At 50.1% G+C, this 21422-nt stretch overlaps 7 protein-coding genes across 7 annotated transcripts, besides 1 other annotated feature; 4 read left to right on the top strand and 3 right to left on the bottom strand.

Moving 5' to 3' along the window:
• Window positions 1-474: 474 nt before the first annotated feature.
• NFIA_093390 (Ankyrin repeat protein) lies at window positions 475-2061 on the top strand (the record flags this gene model as incomplete). The annotated part of the gene is made up of 1 exon (XM_001261272.1): window positions 475-2061. One exon carries the CDS (start codon window positions 475-477, stop codon window positions 2059-2061), a length of 1587 nt encoding a protein of 528 aa, XP_001261273.1.
• An 897-nt stretch (window positions 2062-2958) lies between these two features.
• Window positions 2959-4470: a mobile genetic element.
• An 897-nt stretch (window positions 4471-5367) lies between these two features.
• NFIA_093380 (uncharacterized protein) lies at window positions 5368-6203 on the top strand (the record flags this gene model as incomplete). Its single annotated transcript, XM_001261271.1, has 2 exons — window positions 5368-6002; window positions 6053-6203. The coding sequence occupies 2 exons, from the start codon at window positions 5368-5370 to the stop codon at window positions 6201-6203; spliced, it is 786 nt and encodes a 261-aa protein (XP_001261272.1).
• A 766-nt stretch (window positions 6204-6969) lies between these two features.
• Window positions 6970-7328, top strand: NFIA_093370 (uncharacterized protein; the record flags this gene model as incomplete). Its single annotated transcript, XM_001261270.1, has 2 exons — window positions 6970-7132; window positions 7201-7328. 2 exons carry the CDS (start codon window positions 6970-6972, stop codon window positions 7326-7328), a joined length of 291 nt encoding a protein of 96 aa, XP_001261271.1.
• A 3219-nt stretch (window positions 7329-10547) lies between these two features.
• Window positions 10548-13366, bottom strand: NFIA_093360 (uncharacterized protein; the record flags this gene model as incomplete). Its single annotated transcript, XM_001261269.1, has 3 exons — window positions 10548-11187; window positions 11247-11360; window positions 11421-13366. The coding sequence occupies 3 exons, from the start codon at window positions 13364-13366 to the stop codon at window positions 10548-10550; spliced, it is 2700 nt and encodes an 899-aa protein (XP_001261270.1).
• A 520-nt stretch (window positions 13367-13886) lies between these two features.
• NFIA_093350 (uncharacterized protein) lies at window positions 13887-15422 on the bottom strand (the record flags this gene model as incomplete). Its single annotated transcript, XM_001261268.1, has 1 exon — window positions 13887-15422. One exon carries the CDS (start codon window positions 15420-15422, stop codon window positions 13887-13889), a length of 1536 nt encoding a protein of 511 aa, XP_001261269.1.
• Window positions 15423-17239: 1817 nt separating this feature from the next.
• On the top strand, window positions 17240-19374 carry NFIA_093340 (uncharacterized protein; the record flags this gene model as incomplete). The annotated part of the gene is made up of 2 exons (XM_001261267.1): window positions 17240-18095; window positions 18500-19374. 2 exons carry the CDS (start codon window positions 17240-17242, stop codon window positions 19372-19374), a joined length of 1731 nt encoding a protein of 576 aa, XP_001261268.1.
• An 816-nt stretch (window positions 19375-20190) lies between these two features.
• Window positions 20191-20847, bottom strand: NFIA_093330 (cupin domain-containing protein; the record flags this gene model as incomplete). The annotated part of the gene is made up of 1 exon (XM_001261266.1): window positions 20191-20847. The coding sequence occupies one exon, from the start codon at window positions 20845-20847 to the stop codon at window positions 20191-20193; it is 657 nt and encodes a 218-aa protein (XP_001261267.1).
• Window positions 20848-21422: the final 575 nt, after the last annotated feature.

The raw sequence follows: 21422 nt of genomic DNA, 5'->3' as shown, positions 1-21422 counted from the left end.
GGTTGAGAGGGAGATTATGGCGGGATGGACAGAGCGGGTGCCGCAGCAAATTGGATATATCCATGGTGGATAGATAGAAGCTACTAAATGTGCAGTGCATTGCTGTAGTCTAGATTATCTTGTTACTTTGAGTCTGATGGCAATTGTACTATGGAAGTCATGTTAGGGCTCTCTCTAGTGCTATCTCTACCTTTAGAGGCGTAAACATGCTCCATCACGGTATCCTAGTCATTCTATTGTTAGATATACCAGAACTAGCTTCCTGCATGGTAATCATTTATACTTTCAAAAACTCTCAGCATAAGCCATCTTGAGGCGTGAAACGTGAATGCGTGATTGATCACGTTGTAGTCAGTAGTTGTACCCACTAAATCCGACTTGCTTAAACCCCACCATTCCGTCCATCCTTTTTCCTCATTTTTCAACCATTTCTCATCCACCAACGTCGAGTAGAGACACACCACACACACAGATATGGCAGACATAGACAGAGCAATGGCAACAGACAGGCCAGATGAACTCCTGATAACTGCTATAAGGAAGAACGACCTCGCCACCGCCCGCCACCTGCTCAACCGCAACGTCTCCCCAGATGAGCCTTACAGTGATCCGCCGCTCAGCGTGGCCATCAGGCACCAGCGCTTGGACATCGTCCAGCTACTCTACGAGCATAATGTCAAAGGATTCATGGGCGAGTTCAACGCGACAGAGATCCACGTCGCCGCAAGGGTCGGCAATCTCGCCATCCTGGAGTTCATCTGGAACAAGCTCAAGCCTCGACACCAACATGATGGCTTTCTCCACCGGGCCGATCTCGACGGAATGACTCCTCTGCACGATGCGGCCGCCTCTGGATCTCTGGATTGTGTGCGGTTTTTGTTGCGCGAAGGCGCGGACGTGAACTCCTGCCCCGAACACGGTATGACCCCGCTGCATTATGCCGCGAAGAGGCCCAATGCACGGGAAATTATCGAGGTGCTCGTGCAGGCTGGGGCCCAGGTCGATGCTGCCGCCTCGAACGGAGAAAGTGCTCTCTTTGGTGCTGTCGAGTCTGATGACAAGGATGCGGTCGCAGCGCTTCTCCGCGCAGGGGCGAGTGTCACACTGCGGAATCAGTACAACGAGACCGTCCTCCACACTGCAGCGTACAGCAGTTCACTATCTCTCCTGCAGACATTGGTTGACGCTGGAGCGGATATGACCGCGCGGAGCACCTCAAACTCGACGATTCTGCACCGCGCAGCGGAGGCCGGGCGCGTAGAGACGGTTGCGTGGATTCTCCAGCATACGCATCTGCCAGCAGACGACGCGAACAGCTACGGCTGGACTCCACTGCACTTTGCGGCAGCAAAAAACCACCTCAGCACGGTCAAGTTTCTCGTCGAGGAATGCGGTGCAGATATCTCCGCCCTCCCATCATTCCCCAGAAACGCATCCGCGCTGCACTTGGCTACTCACTGTTTCGGCGAGGACCCAATCCCCCGGGCCAATTGCACACGACCAGTGGCCGACAACACCTCCCTAATCAGCTACCTCCTTGCGCACGGGGCGAACGTCTGGGCGCGCGCCGACGATGGCATTCTAATGGGCGGCTACGAGTCCGGAGAAAACATCTTCAGAGAATTGCACGAGTGCACCAGTGGGCCTGAAAGCGAGGATGATTGTGATACGGTCACCCCGCTTGACTGCGCCGCTGCTATCGGGAGTATACCCAAAGCGCAAGCTCTGCTTGCTGCGGGAGCGGACATCAATGCACGTAGTCGGACGGGCATGGGCTGGACGGCGCTGCTCCATGCGGTGACGACACTTCCGCCGCACTCTCCTGGGGGCCCCATAACCCCGATAATCCGGTTTTTGATTCAAAATGGAGCGGATGTGCGGATTGTGGATACCAAGGGGCGCAGTGTGGTGCATTATTTGTGCTATTATCTGCGGGCGACAGAGCCTGTGCGGGAGTTTTTGGTGGAGACGGGGGTTTACAAGGAGGATCTGGAGGCTGCGTTGGATTTGAAGGTGATCCCTGGGCTTATGAGGGATCTGATATACCGGAATCAGTCATGATGTCTATTGAGAGTGATGGGTTGTACAGTCTAAGTAACCACTCATAGGCCTTCCAATACTTCTCTAAATGAACAGACATTGCAAACTATATGTATATTTGCTATACTTTGGTAGTTGACGCAGGAATGGGCCTCCATCTATGACAAGACCCAAGCATCAGTGTCAGGCTCATAGCTCCTTGTCTACATTGTCATGATTAACTGCTTGCTGTTAGCATTCGTAAACGATTATCACCCTGTGTACTAAAGGGAGATCAAGCCTATATGATAGGCAATACCCTGCGCCTATAGAACTCGTCTATCCAGTAATGGTGCTATGCAGGAGACTCAACTACCCATAATGCCACCACTGCACAATCGATCCTGATTAAATTGGGTATCTTTTAGCTATCTAGGCTGGTAACAACACAATTGTTTAGATACTAAAATTGGAGGCTCCGTTTTTCTTCCTGTAGTCCCATATTGTATGCCGCCAGGCCTGTTGCCCTGCTTTATATATATATATATTCTCAATCTCAGCCTCCGCCGACTCGAGGGTGTTATCTCGGTGGTGATGTTTTCTTAGATGTTGATTGACGACCAGATCACTAGGAAGTGGTCCAATCATTTTGTCGTCTGAATGGGATAAATCATGATCTGATCTCCTCGCATTATCAGGGGTCCGATGCACCATTGGGCCGCCTTAGCTTCGGCTCGGCACTCAACCACATTTCAGATGATAAATATATCAGTTCTCATCTGTCCAAGCCTAGGGTAGGCTCTATATTAACGTAATCCACGGCCGAGTGACGAATACGACTGAGTGACGAATTTTCATCGCACCCATCAAAATACTCAAATCAACATTCAACAACGCGTCAGATTTTCATTATGCTTATACAAAATACTCTTATCCCAAGAAAATCACATGCAAATGGCTATCTCTACCTATAAAACACAAAAAATTAAAGTAAAATTAAAAGCTACTAAAGTATTTAGCATATCTAAGGCTACCCTTTGCTGTCAGCTTAAAGGAACAAAACCATATATAGAAACACGCGCTAATAGCCATAAATTAACAGCTATTAAAGAGGAGGTCCTTGTGAAGAGAGTGCTAGATACAGATAAGCAAGGCTTTTTAATTCAGCCAGAGTTTCTGCATAAAATAGCGTAGATTTTACTTCATAAATACTCCTAAGATTCTACCACAGTGCTTAGAGTTAACTAGGCCTATTCCTTTATTAAACACCATCCTAAATTATGTGCAAGATATAATCAGAGAATTATATACCAGTGTGCAAAGCAGGAGGATCCAAAGGTTATAAAACAGTGGTTTAAAACTATACATGGAGCTATTCAGGAACATAGCATCCATAAAGATAATATCTAGAACTTTAATGAAACTAGCTTTACAATGGGACTCTATATAATATCTAAGGTTATTACTGCAGTAGATTGCAGTGAGAGACCCCATATAGTTATTTAAGGGAATTATGAATGGGTTACAATCATTAAATGTGTAAGCTCAAAGGGGGTTTCTATACCACTAGTAGTCATCTTAAAGGGGAAGGAGCAACAGGCTACCTGGTATCAAGAACTAGTAGTTCCTCAAACCTAGTTAATTACAAAGAGTAACAATGGCTGGACAACTAATATAATAGGCCTTCACTAGCTTAAGGAGGTGTTTGAGCCACACTTACAGCAGAGTTCAACTAGTGCAAAGAGATTACTTATTCTTGATAGCCATTCTAGCCACCAGACTACAGAATTTGATGCTTTCTACAAGGAAAATATAATTATTTACCTTTACATGCCACCTTATACTTCCCACCTTCTACAGCCACTGGATGTTGGCGTTTTTGGCCTGCTAAAACACACATATAGGAAGTTAGTTAAAGGAATGATGGTTGCAGGAAATAACCATATTAATAAAGAAGACTTTCTGCACCTATATCTGCCTGCACATGAAAAAGTCTTTAATTAAAAGAATATATGCAGTGGCTTTGCAGGTGCTGGTCTTAAACCATTTAATTAGGACCAAGTGCTTGAAAAGATCACTTTTTAACTTCATACACTAACACCACTACTTCTTGTTAAAGGCTCAATCTCTTCTACTTTCTAAACACCTCAGAATCCTCAGCAGCTAGATCACAAGGTCCACAGCCTGCAGAGAAGTCTTCAGAAAAGGAAGCTTTCTAGCAGCCCAGTATCATATATTTAACATCTTGAAAAGGCAGCTCAAATGGCAATGAATATGAACCTTCTTCTGCAACAAGAAATTAAGGTTCTATGGGCTGAAAATGAGCAGAAGATCAGAAAGAAGGCAAGAAGGCGTGCTAATCTAGGTGATGATGTTCTTTTATCTGTATAGGAAGGTCAAAATCGCGTTCAGCAGCTTGATATACCATGGAATGAGCAGGTTGATGAGTCTGCACCTGCCCCTCACCAGTAAGCTCCACTGTGCTGTAGTAGCTGTTGGTCCATTAGACATACAATAAGAACTTGTCCTAATAATTAACTTTTTTAATTAATTACTATATAATCTAATTTAATTATATTTTGCTGTTGAAAAGCTTCAGAAACAGCATGGGTGCGACGAAAATTCGTCACTCGGTCGTATTCGTCACTCGGCCGTGGATTACGCTATTGAGTACGTATACTCAATAGTAAAGAGTAACTGACGAATCGGACTAGTGAACTTGTACTCAAGTGATAAGCTTGTAATTGATATTGAACGCGAGGAGCTAAACTAAGAACTCTAGATACACTGGTAATGACTGTCCTTATATAGTTCCTCCTGACGGTCCCTCTTCTGAGGTTCTTGTACGGTCCTTGACGGACTGTCGATGTGTCTTGGCATACGGGACCGACCTTCCTTTGTCACGTGACCAGGGAGCCGAAACAGGCGGCTGCGGAGCAAATCCTAATTCTACCATGCATATGCCAAGTTATTTCAGGATAGGGTAATCATAGATCCAACCCGTTCGAGGCGCTCGTTGCGGAAGTCGCGGCACAGTTGAGAGCTTGGTCAAAACAAGACAATGATCACAATGATCATGCATCCTGCAGAACATCTGGACGTCGGAATTGCGAGAGTGGAAGCGACATATCGCGCTGAAAGGAATAGATATCCCACATAATGGTTCACTGAACGAAAGACATATAAGGAGGCAAGGGTTCCCTCAGGATTTCGTCAACCTCAAACATTGTTGACACATACAGACCATCAATCATCATAACTCCTTGCCCCAAGCTGCACCAGTCTTGTTGCCAACCAATTCCCCAGCATGGCCTACTCTCAAAAATCAATCACTGCACCTCCATCTCCATGTCTCCAAGTCGTGACGCCTCCTGGCAGCCCACCTCGGAGTCGTCCTTGTGGGGTACGGACAAGGATGACCTTGAGCAGCTTTTTGTCAATGCTATCAGACAAGTGTTGTCCAAGATGCCCGTTGCGCCTGCCTTCTCATCCAAAAAATCCCAGCCTACCACTACAAGCCTACTAACAGACCTTCTGGAGGCCTTTCAGGCCACACCATCATCTGCTGCTACTACTGGACACTCAACATCAGTGTCTGTTGTCGTTGAGAAGGACAATCATCTTCATCTGCCTTGCGATAGTCAGGGCATGACACCCCCTAACAGCCCCTGCATCACCCCTTCGGAGCCTGCCGCAGTTTTCCAGCTGAAAGAGCCCACTGATCTCCTCATCCATGCTGCCGATGACCCCAGAGCATATTCAGTCTCTGCAGAGAAGCTACGACCCACTGCAAGCGACTGCAGGGTCTCAGGAAATTCAAAATCGTCAATGACTCTCAACAAGGATATGCAAGATCAAGATCTTGGGCTAGCGAAGTGTGGCCAATTGACGCCGAACACAGTTGATACCGCTGCGACAGGTGGACAACGACTGGTGGCAGGCGCTCGGGTTTCAAATGTGGAGGAGAGAAAAGCCCCTAGAGTGTAAGTTGTTGCCTTCTACTTGCTTGACACATCGCTAATACCTGTTTTAGCTGCGACATAAAGAAAAGTCAGCCTCAGCTTAATGCAGATGAGCTTGAGAAGCTGTTGGCGAACGTTGCCGACACGAGAGGCCAGGCTGACTCTTCTAACACGGCAGATGCTCTTGGCTTCTATGAGGCTTGTGAGATCGGGATAAAATGACTTAGGGGTGAACGTCAGCATGTTCCCTGTACAGAAAGCTCCCACATTCCCTTAGAGCCTGTAATAATGAGCCAGTTAAAAGACCTTTTCCAAGCTGTGCTTGAAGGCAAACATCAAGCGGCTTCCGATGGCGCAGATATCAGTCCCGCTGGACCCAAGAAGAAGGCAGAATAATACAGATGACAAAAGGATGCAGGCCTCCAGGATAGAATATAAGACCATCAATAAAGCGTATGTCAAGCACTGTCTGTGATTAACTTAACTAACTTTGAACACAGTTGGGATCCCAAGGCGTATGAGTACAAGATTATCAATTCACCTCCCCCTCAGGATGTGAGCGAATTTAGATAAATCAGTGTTCTAAAACGTTCACCAGGTATGCCCCCCTGTAAGCACTCTTGGAACACTAACACGTCGCCATCTCATATAGTGATATTCACTTTTGATGACGTTGCCGATGATCTTTGGCCAGAGCCTAGGACAAATCAATATAGGTTCACCAATCCGGCGCCTAAAGGCAATACAATGGTGGCCATCTTCGGGGATTGTGTTGTTGGTGGGTTTTTTTTTTGCGAGGGGGTGGGAGGGAATGGGAGAGGAGGGGTGTGCCGCTGTCGCCGGAGCTCGGTAGGATACTTTCTGGAGCATGAGAGCAGTGGACTCAGTTGGAAACGAGCCATGTCCTTTTTGTCTCCGGTCCACTTTGTCAATATGATCTTCCATCCAAGTTGACTGACGTAACTGCTACTCAGTCTCCTTAGAGAACATGACAAAAGGACGGATTGGAGACAGTCCGCAGGCTGCTCCCGCGCAGGCCCACCTTACTCGTAAAGTAGAGGGGACATCTCCATCAGACACGATCAATTATGAGCTCTTATCAACATATACAGCATTGGTGGATGCCGAGTCCAGCAATTGTGTACTTGATGGTGCGTCCTTCCTTTGAGCATCACTTGCGCTCCGGTCTCATGTGCTTGAACAGAACTGTCTACGTCAGATCCAAATGACAACTATAATTCCGCCGAATCCTACGATTCATCCTACAATTCGTTGGCAGATAATGTCATGACAGATACTGCCGAATCCGAGTTTGTATCTCGTCATGATCCCAAGCGCCCTAATTGAATGTGTGAAAACACAACCAGGCCGAACGCGAACAGCATCCAGGCGATCGGCTGCTCAGCTACGGTAGAAGGAGAGTAGATCTTGGCTGGACTCCATACTCCGAGGGCTCAGCTTTGTCCCAACGATACATAGCAGCGAGCGATAGAACAGTGGACACCCGAATAAAGCAGACTATAGGATAATCATATAGGACTCGAAACCGCCTCTAGATCGCTACCGTCGACAATCAGGTAAGGCCATAAGCCAATACTGCAAGAAGATCCCGTGCTACCCCGTAAGTCCTACGAGCCACATCTGACCAAAGGAGTCATCAACATCTGGGCCCACACCCCAACCCACCGGCCCACGAAGCTTTCGAGGCGGATGCCTTAGCCCATCCATAACCCTGGAGCCCAGAGTGGGTTTCCCGGTATGTTAGAGACCTCACTGCTCCTGAGTCCTGCGATATCTGCTATGACTTTTATGCTACGCCCACCATCAACAGCCTACTTAGGGTCCGGATCACCCTAGCCTACGCCCGTCATTGGCATAACTGATAGAAGGGACGTTCAGGAAACACTGACCTTAGCATATGAAAGCGGGTGAGTTATGAGTTAGTTATCCACGATAGTTTATGCTATTATAGTAGCTAAATACATAATTTTAAGGAAAGTTTCGTGTTGGGAATGGCATGCTCTGGTCAGATAAAGCTTCAGCAACCCCAAACATCATACCAATCCTAAATAAACTGAGGAGGGATGCAGACGTCTTCGTTGCCAGCCTAATATTGAGCTTGAGAATTGCTAGAATTACAGTCGCCCTCTGATGCATAAAGCGCAACCCAGCAGTTTCCCAAATCATGAAGTTCTAGGCCGCGGTGACTAGTTGGATTTGCAGTACAGCCCTGATTGCTGGTTCCTGAGTAGTCCGCTGTTGCTTGGGTCTCACACTTGCCGTCAGCGTAGACAACAAGTCTCTAACCATTAGTTCCTGCCGCAAGCATCACCAGAGCAGGTAGGAGAATTTTGTGATTCCTGAGCATCCTGTTTGTTGTCGATCTTTTCAGCTTGTTGGTTATATCTGGATACACGCGCTCGGATTGAGAGGTTCTTGTCTTCGAAAGCTGGGTCTGGGTCGCGATACTTTGTACGGCAAAAGGTATGAACAGAGCGGCGGTAGTCCTCTGGAGAGATTTTCTTTGGGACGCTGATGAATATATCCTTTTTCCACTCGGGCGCATTTATCAGGTAGCGAATAGGGAATGGCTCGTCGGCCTCAAGATCCGCAGCGTACTGGGCGAAGACAACGTCTCTCCAGGTCCTGTTGAGATTGCGGGTTGTCATGATAGAATCCAGGTCTAGAGTTGGGATTCAAGCGGCTATTTATATCCTTTTGGATCGTTTTCGGGGCCCCAGTCAGATAGAATTTTCCTGTAGCGTAGCACAGGTGAGCCCTGGCCTTCTATGTAGTGACAATAGCTCCAAGCTGGTTGAGGATGATCTAATCTTTAACCTGCTTCGCGAAAACCTGGAATAGCATCCCGCGTGTGGTGATTGATGTCGAAAGGGAAGGGTTCTGTTAAAGTCCGTCCTCCTGACAAATAGGAACTCTCTAAAATAGTTACGCCCAAAGTCTTCACTATAGGCGATTTACCCGCACCTAGCAATGACATCTCAAACACATGACATCTCCATCAAATCTCAATCTGGAGTCGGCGGCTGCCTAACATATACCCCACCTGCGTCTGGGATCATGCAATTGGGAGAACATGGCGCAATTGGTTGGAAAGACTTGCCGTTGCCGCCCGAGCCCCATAATTACCTGGGTCTGGTGATGCGAGGCACAGCAACGCACAAGTTCACAGTACTAGAAGCTATTAGGTCACATGCCTACTGACTAGACACACTGCCAGGCGTGCATAATGTATTTCATGTTAGTCTCCTACGGCCCACTACAGACGACCTATTCCCAAGTCAGTTGAACGACGATTACCAGCCGCCACTAAAGCTTGTGAATGGCGAAGCTGAATACACAGTTGAAGAGATCTTAGGGGAATGTGAGAAGTGAATTAGATGAGGCCGCCGCACGGAATACTTGGTTAAATAGGTAGGCTATGAACGCCCTACATGGGAGCCCACTGCCAACCTCACCGACACAGCAGTGCTTAACACCTGGGAATACTGCCACCCCAGAAGGGAAGGGGGGGGAGTAGTGTAGCGGGCAGGGCCCGCTGAGTGCTCAGGCTGTTCGGCCCTCGCGAAGTCATATCCAAACTGGACACCAGCTGCAGGTCACGTGACTTCTACTAATTAATATAGCTATCTGCTTCGTCACGTGACCCACAGACCACTCACACACTTCTTCCTATGTTCGGCCGCCGCGGCCCTAGCTAGATTTCTCCTTTAGCGATTTCTTACCGTCCAAACCTAGGTCATAGGTTTCAGCTCGTCTGCTATGTCTGTGGACTTGTTTTTGTCCTCCACTCCACGGCCGTTCCGTATTCTTGCCTTGATCATGAGCCAATAGCGAAATTGCCGCATCTCTTCCATTTCCGTGTTTTTGACTTGCGAGGCATGGAGCTGCAATAACTGGATGCGATTGGCTCAAAGCGGCAGATCTCGGGCCCCAGTCGTCGTTGCTACATGGAGGTGGACATGTTAGCGGCGCTGGATGGGATTTGTAGGTTGTACAATTTGCCTAGTAGGTACTTCCAAGGGAAGGATGGAAATGTGGACTGGACAGCCTGGGAGAGGATGTATAAGGAGACTAACAGAGCCGCGAAAGTTGCAGTAATCACTCAATTCCCATGCCCTTTTTTCCCCCCTTGTCCTGGTTGCCTTCCTACCACTATATGCCCCCGAACACTTCCAAGTCCTCACAATACAATATGACCCCTACATTTCAAGTGAACAACTTCAAGCCGTGGGCTCCTCCCCGTAGGAAGCCATTCTCCCCTCATAGATCACCCAATCCACACTCCGAAAGAACCAGCGATTCCCCTTACCCCTTTCGCCCAAACGACTGGATCTGGCTCTATTATACAGAGTACCTATGGGAACCCCCAAGAATCCGGGTAACTTCGAGGTAGTAGTCCCTGAAGGCAATAATCGTATCTCTCTTGCATTCTATTGTGTATGAGCACGGTATCTTTAAGACACATACACTGTCGACTGATATGGCGATGATTGCAATGGCAAGTCTCTCTGGAGAACGACCCTTACTAAACTCTGTAGCCTTATCCTACACAGAGGCTACGGTCACTTCCACACCCCCATTGGCTAACTGCACCTGCCATCCTCCGCGCTTTGCCTTGGCCTGCGAGGCGACTTTGTACTGAGTGCTTGTGCCAGGACTCTCAACCCAGACAATTGCCGATGTAGCCTTGGACGGCCCGGGGACAAGCTGAAGTGTCACCTGTTGGGCGCTCGCTCTCGCGAAAGAAAACTGTTCAATCCAGCCGGAGCTGGCGACGATGTAGACTCCCATGGACGCTATGTACACCCGCTGGCGAACTGCATCGCGAGGCTGTACTGTCACCGCCTGTCCATTTACGGCGAGGTTGCCGCCGTACGCAACTAGCCCCAGATCCGGGTCCTCGACAACGTATGTGGCGGACGCGAGCATAACACCAAGGAAATTCGGCCCGTAGTCGCCCGAGTAGTCGTCGCCCACGAGAGTGTCGGGAAACGAGTGGAAGGCGTTGTACATGGAGCCGTCCTGGCGAATGTTGGTCAGGGGCCCAGAGACACCGCCGTAGCCGACGCGGAGAAGGTAAGTGTCCTTGGGCTGCTGGCGGAATTGTGCGAGCAGGGGAATGGCATTGAGACTGGAGCCATAGTGGTGGATCATACGTTCGATGCGCTGTAGCTTTCCGGCGTAGCTAGAAGGGAAGCATATTAGGTTCTTGACGCTGGTGAAAGAGAGCAGAGCAGTGCATACATAAAATCCCAATAGCGCCGGGCATTGCCGTTCCAGCCCCAGTGAGAAACAGTAGGCATATATCCCAGAATGCTATTGATCGTCTTGGTCGCGGTGTTGGTGAGTTTGAAATAGCTGTTCGCAAAGTCCTCTATCAGCTTGTAATCCTTCCAAGAGAGAGCAGAAGTGGCTTACTTGGACCAGTAGTACACACCCTCCTGTCCCGTCGAATCCCACGCCATCTCACTGCCAAACGGCTCTGCTTGCGAGTTCCACAGATCTGCGCGTTTTTTCATGGACACCTCCACCGCATCTGCCTCCTTGGACCACCCTTCGCGGCGCAGATCATGGAGAAGTTCACCGACCACCGTCTCGCCCATCTGGCCAACCCGCGAGTATTGCACCAGCTCCCTGCCGGCAGAGTTGGTTGCAAAGCAAGCAATGGTGGTATTAACGGCGCGGCCGAGATACCACTGCCAGGTACCTTGTTTTAGCAACCCCGGCTGGTCACGACCGGCGCGATACAGCGCCCAGTACGTGGCGACGACGTGAATATAATCAAATGAGCGCTGGGTTGAGTAGGAATCGGCCTTGTTCCACGACCACCAGTTGCCCCAGTCGATGGACTTGCTGTAAGAATACCCTGGCACGGCGGAGGGCTCGTAGAAGAATATGCTTTTGCGGACCAGGTCACCCTCATTCTGGATCGTGGGGAAGAGCACCTTGCTGACGAACTCCTCCAGCTTGGCGATCTCGTTGGCATCCGGATGGGCGCTCTGTTTCATCGCCGTCGCCATGTAGATGACACCACCTTCGTCGCTCAGTCCCGCAATCCAGACGCGGGGATCCTGGAGGACGGGCTTTTTGGTAGAGGCATCATATGACATGATGGAAGGGGCGCGGCCAAAGGCATCCGACCTGTCAGTGAACCACATTGTTGAGGTGGAAAATTGGCCCAGACGGGTGACGGCGTCTGGGGCCGACTCCGTAATGAAGTAGTGGACCGTTTGGGTCTTGCCATCGGCGTAGGTGATGGTGAGCCGGTTGCGGCCCCAGGCGGATCCGGTGGGAGTCAGCGAGAGCGTGTTCTCCTTTCGGGTGATGGCCAATGCATTATCCTCGCTAACCACCGAGACGACGTCGGCCGGGGCGAGGATGCGCAGTTGCACGGTGAGGTCTCGAGGCACCACGTATCCCGTCCCAATCGTCAGGGGGGTGTTGGTGGCACGCACTGCCTTCTGGATACCACGGATGCCGTCCTTCACCACGGAGAACCGCAGACCGACAGTTGTAGACTGTCCGGCTTTCAGGATGCGCGAGGTGGGGGGATTCCAAGGTTTGGCCTTGCGCCATTCCGTGTCGGCGTAGGCCTTGGAGTGTACCAGCCACTCGTAGAATCCCTCGAAGGTTTGACTCCCGTATGCGGTGGAGTCAAAATAGGGCTCATAGATATTGCGCCACGCTTCAAACGGAGTGCTTGTGTTGCCCAAGGGTGTCACAATCAACGCTGCCCCCGTGCCAGACGTTGGTGTGACCTGCAGATAGCCAGCGTCCATGCCAATATAAGGGTCTGTCAGCGAGCACTTGGCCGACATCTCCTCCGGGCTCCGGTTGGTGAAGATACTGTTGAACTCAGTTGGGAAGCCCAGACTACCTATTTCAATGTCATGGTTGGCAGTATTGGTGAGAGTGAAGGACAGGCCCAAGTGGCCGTCGACATCGACCCATTTGCGGATGATGCGGAGTGGCGAGTTAGCAGGCAAAGTCGGCGTCAAGTCGGCAGCTGCCAGTGCATCCTTGGCCTGGACGACGGTCACGGCCTTGCGAGACTTCGCGGAATCTACCTCAACCCATTCGGTCTCCCCGGTAGCGCGGTAGCTGAAGGTGATATCCCCATTGTGATATTGCTCATTCTCGGTGCGGACGGAGAGATAGTCAAAGGGGAGGAAATCAAAGGAGTTCCCCTTGGGCGCGAGAGATGCAAGAACCTGAGCATCTTTGACAAGCTTCAGGTCCCAATTGGCCGTGGACAGGGAGATGTATCCATTTTTGAGGCCGAGGCTGTCCTTTTGACCGCAGACGCTGAGAGCCAGCAGAGAGGTGACAACGCCCAAGGTTGTGGAGAGACTATGCCAGCCCATTTTGATGATTGCGTATCATGGGAATAAGAACGTTGAAAGCTTGATCTTCTTTGGCTTTTTCTACCCTTTCGAAGCATGGCTAGCTTTGTATTATTAATATCTCAGGCTTGACAATCACAATGATCACTGCCCATTCCTTCCGCAGACATTTTGAAATTAGAATCGACAGAGTTATTGGCCCATTCCTAGTCAAGTCAGGTTGTGTTCTGAAGTAGTCTCTGCATGTCGATCCCTCGAGACTGTAGCTTCCAACCTTCCTGTTTGGGTATAAGACCGGCGGACGACTGGGATAAAGTGGGCTTCATCAAACCCCGCTTAAGCTAAAAAGAAACGGATGAACTCCTTATTCGCGGGGGCATTGTTGCTTGCGGAGTAATGAATGATGCATTAGATTTATTGGCCTCGACGCCGAGCACTCCGGCGTTACATGGAAAGGAGGATATCTCCGCAGTATAGCTTCTAACTCGTCGCCAATCCGCTTATCGTGAATATATTACTCTGAAACATCCTCACACATCCGTCAAGTTTTCTGCAGCTCTGTCGCCAAAGCTGCCCATTCCTTCACGCCAACACCGGCAAACTGCCCGCCCGAGCCGGATGCGATCAGGGTGGCACGGATCGACGTGGTGCGGATGGTTTCGAATTTCACCACCTGCGGAGTGTCGGTCACCTTCAGGGCATAGGTAGTGGTGTTGACAACAGGCTGCCAGTTGGACGACTGATCTAGATATTCCACGAACCATTTCTTTGGGGGCGCAACTCCCACGTTAGCCCCGGCGTCTTGGTCAGCGAAGAAAACCATCGACGTCCCGTTGAGTTCCACTGGTTCTTTCCACACATAGGTAAGCACGCTGGTCTCTCGGGATTTTTCCGCCTCGTAAGAGCTCCAGTAATCCGGGGGCAGGGGGTTGGCCCGAATGATCCCATCGTTGACGGCCTTTATCCAGTACTGAATCCCTGAGGGATACTTCGAGCTGGGCACAGCTTTGGGCGCAATATTGTATGTTGGAGGAGCCGGTGGCTTGGGTCCAATTGTCTGCACGACCTTGCGGATCGCCGGGGGCGACTGACTATCGTCCCAGTTAAGCTTGTCCAGCGCGATACTGCGGCGGAAATGGCCGCCTCCGTTAGCGTCCGCCGTGTGGTAGACCAGGAACCATTCACCATTGAGCTCGATCGCTCCAGGGTGGGAGGTTGTCGAAGAAACGATGGGTAGAATGACGTCCCGGAATTTCCACGGACCCAACGGGGAAGACGCCGTCGCATAGGCGATACAAGCGTGGTACGATGTTGGCGTGCAGGGCGAGTCCAGGCCTGCGTTGTTGGCTGCGAACAGCAGATAGTAGACGCCCTTGCGCTTCATCAGCCACGGGGCCTCGAAAAACCCGGTCAGTCCATTCACCTGAGTGACGGACGACCGCACAGTGACCATGTCCGCGTCCAGCTCATATGCGCGTAATGCGCCAAAGGTACCAAAGTAGATGTAGGCCTTGCCGTCGTCGTCCACAAGCACAGTGGGATCGATGTTCTGGATGGAATTGCCCGGCGGAGGTACTGACTGCGAGATGATCGGGCCAGAAGGGTGAGCGTCGACATAGGGCCCGGTAGGAGAGTCGGACACAGCCACCCCAATAGCAAACGGGTCTTCATTCTTGCTATTGGCCTGTGTCACGGGAGCGTACAAGTAGAATCGACCGTCGCGGCCCTGAACGACTTGTGCTGCGTATGAGGTCCCGGGAGCAGCCCAGGCGAACACCTTGTGCGGTTCTGCTACTTTCGGGTAGAGCATCCATTCGGAGCCGGCAGGGTTGGGTGTCGAGGAGGCGAACATTCCCCACTGCTTCATGATAAAGTTGTTTTCATCTGGAGCAGCACTGTCCCGTCCGGTGAGGATGTAGACTGTCTTATTGACCACCAGTGGTGCAGGGTCGGCCGAGTACCACGAGCCATCTGAGAGGATTGGATTGCCCTTGGAAATAAACTTGATGGACCTGGATCCCGTTACTTGGGCTAAAGCAGTTGCGCTGAAAGCCAGCGCAGACCAGAGCATATGCATCCTGGTTGTAGGTACTACCCACGTGGAGGTAATAGAGGATTCAGGAGGGTGACCAGGCAAGGATCCAACTGCTTCACTGCAGGTGTTGATAGTTTCTTTAAGTGGACAATGTCTTACTTAAAAAGGGTAAGGGTCAGACATCGGATTAGCTTTCCAATGACTTGGGTCACAAGTCGTTCCCACATTTTGCGTAGTTCGTGGTAACATGTAGAATGCAAAAGTGGGCCTAGCACCTCATTTGCGCATTTATTTGTATCCATGGAGGTGCCATGCATGTTTCATCCTGATCCACACGCTCTGGGCCGAGTTGAGTCTCGTTCGTCATGAAGTTCCGAGTGTATTGAAGGAAGCGGAGTCTGAGGGATGAATCCCAGTCTGCAATGTCCGAGACTGGGAGAACCCTGATCCTGAAACCTTGGCGTGGAAAAGGGTTTCGGAGGATGACCATAGCAATTACAGAAAGCCGATTTCAGCAAGCGTAAATTTTCATCGAACCCTGCGGGGTTTGCTGTACTAAGTCCGTAGTCCCGGTTGATAGACAGTCTACAAACAGGACGCATGAACATATAGGTCCATAGCTATCATGCGTGTAGAGTGCTCAGGGGACTCTTTATATGCTATTTCGAGAGTATAGTGTCTTCATTTACACACTATATACTTGAGCCGAGCTTAGGGCTCTACGTTAAAATGGGCTTATGGCACAGAGGGGAGAGTCCGAGATGATAAGAAGAAATACTGTGCTAAATACGAGGGACAAATACGAGGATCACATGGCTTGCGCTCAGGGTCTTTCCTCTTTCCCATCGGTCTCAGCCTTCCTCTTATGTCGGCGAGTCAGGTAGGCTTTCAAGTCTTATCATTTTGGCGGCATGGGCATCCACAAGTGATACCCGTGCGGCTCGACGGGAACGGGCTGTATATCCTTGCCATTCCTTATTCTTGCGTGATATAGTGTAGTCATAGATGCCCTGAATAACCAGACATAAAAAGTTATTCATAAGTCCTAATGCTTCCATCTCCACATAATATATCCCTAAGTCCTAAGCTAGCTGATCTTACTACCTGCCATGCTTCACAACCTGATTTGCGCATCTGATGAGTCTGTAATGAATGACTGGTTCTTGAACTTGTGGAGGTTGTGGACATAGTTTAGTGTGATTGTAATAAACATACATAGTACATCTAACATGATCATATTCTGCTTGGAATAGACAGTCCTCTTGCATTAGTCATATGGATTTAGTAGCTTTGTGGGGTGCCATATTAGCTTACATATTAGAAATAAACTTAGTAACCTGGCTAAGTGGCTATCTTCTGTCAAGTCATGTGCTTAGAGAGTTGTGCGAGGGGTTAATAGAACCTTAGGTGGTTGATTAAGCATTCTGGTTTACTTAGATTGTCCACCACTTAATACATTACCTAGATCACACTAGATAACACCTCTAGAAGTGTCTGTTGGCTGGCTTACTATAATATCCCTGAGTTGAATATCCATATTGCTGCTTGGTACTAGAGAAGGGGGTTGAGGTGAGGCTGCACTTCCAGGCTACACCTGTCTCTTGGTATCTGCACACTGCCACACCCGAGCTTTGTTGATTGGTTACAACATAGCGTACTCTGCAGGACCCGGACGATCGTCGTACTGATTTTCTTATTTGGGCGGGTGAACGACCTACAGCCTAACGTCATTGGATCGACCCTATGCACCCAATCACTCGGTTTGTTTGCCCATGCACATGCTGGGCAACGTAGGGGGCGAAAAGGATAAGAATGGCTGGCCTCTGATCAAACCGTAAAACTCCTGGGTGGCTATTATTATGCTACCTCCAACTGTCTACCAGGTGTCTACCAGTGGTACAAGGGAGTATATCCCTTTAGAGCCCCTTAACATAAACGCGGAAGAGAACAATGATGAGGCTGAAGAAGAGCCCCATCGCAAGGCAAGTAATATCTGGCATAGAATTGATACCACCAGTGTTCTGACTGTATTCCTTGGCTTCCTGCTTCTCATGCTCACAGTGACACTCCTGGCCATGTTTTGGCATGAATCAATGAAAGCTATCGATGGGGCAGAGCCAGGTATCTACTGGGTGCGTGTTGTCAATGCAGGCTGGGCGGCGCAACTGGTGACGGTATGCACTGCTTCTATCCGAACAGTGATGGCTTTCCAGGCCGGTCTTGCCACGGCCATGGTCGCTGGGATTGTTTTGGAAACTACAGGGGCACCTCTCCTACATGGTCCATTTTACTCTATTCTCCGGGCAGTCAAGGTAGCCCCCAGTAATCTTTGGACTTCGACCGACTTCCAGCCTCATCTGTCGCGCTTTATTTATGTGCTGGTGCTCACCGAGGTGCTGGTGACAGCAACGTCTCAGTTCCTGTCCACCATCTTTCTGTCTGACTTTGGCAATGGAACCTTCTCCCAGCCCAGCAGCTCAAGCAATGTCGGTATACTTCATACGGAATATAATGCCGATATTTCAAGGACAATGCCCCCTGCAGCTAGCTGGACGTTCGCCGAGCTGTCGGGATTATTTGAAAACCGATTGGGGTTCCATGATACCGGGCACACCTTTCGAGCTTTCCTTCCTTTCGAGGGGGAGGCGCAACGAACCAAACTCCGCTGGCTCCGAGGCCCAGTGCCAGTCACGGATCATCGGGTTATCTGCGCCAGTCCACCCCTAAGCAACTTGAGCCTAGATGCGACCATGCAGAATTATGTGCATCTGTCCGGACAGATCCCCACGGAGAACTTGACCTATCCACTTTTGATTGACCGCCATTCTCAACCGTACATCAACTTCACTTGCAGATTGCCAGCTCCAATCTACTATGGGAACAACACGATGGGCGAGACCAGCTTGTGCGTCCCCAACATACGGTCAAACTGGACGGTCCTAAACGAAAACCCTCTGATTCAACCCTACGGCTTCCCCGAGGCCCCGTATCTATTGATGGTCCTTGACGTCGTTTCCTCCGCCGCAATGATGGGCACACTAGGCTACATCTGAGCTTTGCAGCCTATCCGAGCCGACGGCCCCTGGACGTTAGTCTCTAACGGATCTACCCAATCTCAGCTTGCCTCACCAACTTCGCCATGCAAACCCTCACCGTCGGAATGAACAGCACATCCAACAATCTAGAGCCTAAGACTGCTTGGGACTACCGCACCGAGAGGTACAACACTCAGCTCCCCCGCCTCCAACTAGGCGTAGTACCACCGGGCAATAAGAGCTCTGCCGACCAACGGGGTATCCTCATGCTAGACCCCCGATCCCAATGGGAACCCTTCCACATCCCAGCAGATACCCCGGGACTGGGTACCTTGGCACTCGGAGCCAACTCAACCACCTTCTTCATGAGCATCCTCACCAGCTTCCCCAATTTCCTCCTTTCCAACCTCAACTACACATTCGACTCCGGCGTGATCCTCTCTCGCATAAACACCTATATGAGCTTCGGCACCGCTCATCCGACCCTTGTGGACCTGTTCCAGGACACCCTAATTACGACTGCCAGTCCGGCGTTGGCTCTCCAGGCCCTGTTGACCCGGGTCTGTCAAATGGCATACTACGAGCAATTGATCAAGCTAAAGAGTCCGGTCACGGTCGTGACGGCGTTCTCACTCACTGCGACGGTTCCTGTGCAGTGGACGGGTTTCGTACTGGGAGTGGTGCTCATTGTTGTTCACTCGGTCATTGTGGTGGTGATCATCTTTCTGTTTGTGAGATCGACTGAGATCTCGTTCATTGGGAGTTACTGGCAGACGGTAGCGCAAGTAGTTTCAAAGGATACTCAGCCGATTCTAGAGGAGGCGGATCGGATGGATGATGGAGCTGTGAAGGAGTGGGCGAAGGGAGGAAAGGTGGTAGAGTCATCGGTGAGTCGTTTTGCTTTGCGGGAGAGTGCTGGTGGACGAGTTACTTTAGGGCTTGCAGAGAATGGAAAGTAGAATCTGGTTTACAACATACTAGCCTGGAAGCATGCTATCTTAATCTTCTATCTTGTCATAATACATAGTCGCACTCAAAACCAGCCAAACTCCATTTGAAGCGAGATATCAGTGGGCGCTGGCAATGGACATTCTTATCTCTACTACGCCGTATGACCGTCCGAAAGAAAGTAACATTTGTTTTTTGAATCACCAACCATCAATGACTTAAGTCAGCAGACGTACGTCGAAGGTAACTTTTAAACGGCTCACAACGCTTCCATAAGTCCCTAATCAGTGAAATGTCCTTTCTAGTGTGGGCAAAGACAAGGATCCAGCTTAGCTGCTGAGCGGTAGCTGGGCATGGGGATGTATGTCGTCAAATCCGGTGTCAGCTGCTTATGTCCAATGATCCAACTTCAGCAAGGCCTATTCACTGAGCAACCTGGCGCTGGGGCATCTTTTCATATTGCAAGCAAACGTGGACGGTAACAGTAAATGTCCTAGAATTAAAGGTTAGGATCAGAAGAGCAAGAGTCATCCACATTCTATCCACCCTCATCTGACCACCCAGAGTAAATATCATGCAAGCGTCAATGGAACATATGACCATAATTCATGGCAAGTTGCATTACGATATTGGTTTTGGCGGCTGAGAATTGATAGAGAGAAAAGTCATAATCTGAGGCATCAGATTCCTGGTGGAAAACTATGTATAGCATACCTTGTTACTGTCCTGAAGGCATGCATGTCAGGGATATAACACCCTTCGAGATAGAACAATGTATCTCGTGGCAGCTACATAATACGTTCCTGTTCCCCTACCCTATTTATTGCTCAATGTTTCGGAAAATCCTCGCCCAGAGTTTTATTCTTAGTGACAACGGGTTGGCACTCCGACATGACACCAACCATGCGAGACCACTGTGTCTTGCTGGGGTTCCGCCATTTGTGCAGAGTAGATCGCTGAATTGTCAAGTCCCCGGGCTTGATGAGGCGCGTTTCACCAGAGGACAGGATGAGTTCGATCTCGCCGGCGATCTGGATGACAAAGTCCAGGCTCACGGTCCGATGCATGGGACTTTCTGAGTCAGGAGGGGTATCGATATACCAAACATTGGCACCGCCCCCCTGAGTCACCAGCGGAGGAATCTCCTTGAGCGATGTCTCGTAGAGCTCGAGGTCATTGCCATTGGTGAGCACCACGGGCGGCCTGTCTGTAGTATAGCCCAGACGTGCGAGGGCTCCGCCGAGATCGTTCACGACGGGAAGGGACTCGTTAAGGGTATTGGAGAAAGAGGAGTTGCCCTCATCGTCGTTCTCGGTAATGTAGCGCTTGGGATTGGGAAGAGCGTTTTCAGCCATCATTGATCTGTGTGCGGTTGACTGCGAGAGATGGTTGTAGCCGTATAGCCGTGGATGATACCCAGGCGGACCAGCTAGAGATATAAAAGAACAAAGCCGAACATGACCCAGAGGCAGCGGGATTCGCATCGGGATTCACATGTAAGTATACATGATGCCTGCAAGCATCTGCATGCAATTCTGGTGTGTTATGGAACCCTGATAGATGCATTGTCGAGCTTATGGCCAATACTAGACTCCGACAACAGTGTCAAAATCAGTCGAGACAGGGCCTGCTCGCACCCATCCAATTGTGGGCCGTTCCGAGGTCATCCAGTACACTCGGTAGCCAACCGAGCTTTCGAGTTTATACCACCGATAGCTGCTTGTTCCAGAGCAGCTATTCCAAACTCGGTAGTCTGTGCAGGAGACAGCCAAAAGGGTAAATCACGTAAGAGCAAACCTATTGGTCTATTACCCCATGCACCTCGGCATGCCAATCATCAGTCCCGAGGCAGCTCGGAATGGCCAATGATTGGTGGAAAGAGATGTGATGTTACTCCCTGGTGCGTGGAAGCAGCATGACGCGTTTCTCTACTGTCCTCCGTTCCTGGTTCTACGGAGTTTCTCATCATCCAACCTGGAATCTCGCAACTATCTGACGGTAGCTCTGCAGCTCAGCGTCTGACAAGTCTGTCTAGTCTCATACTGAACGACGCACGGCA

The sequence above is a fragment of the Aspergillus fischeri genome, genomic scaffold (genome assembly GCF_000149645.3).
Source record: "Aspergillus fischeri NRRL 181 1099437636264 genomic scaffold, whole genome shotgun sequence".
NCBI lineage: Eukaryota > Fungi > Ascomycota > Eurotiomycetes > Eurotiales > Aspergillaceae > Aspergillus > Aspergillus fischeri.
This window is presented reverse-complemented; position numbering and strand designations above follow the sequence as displayed.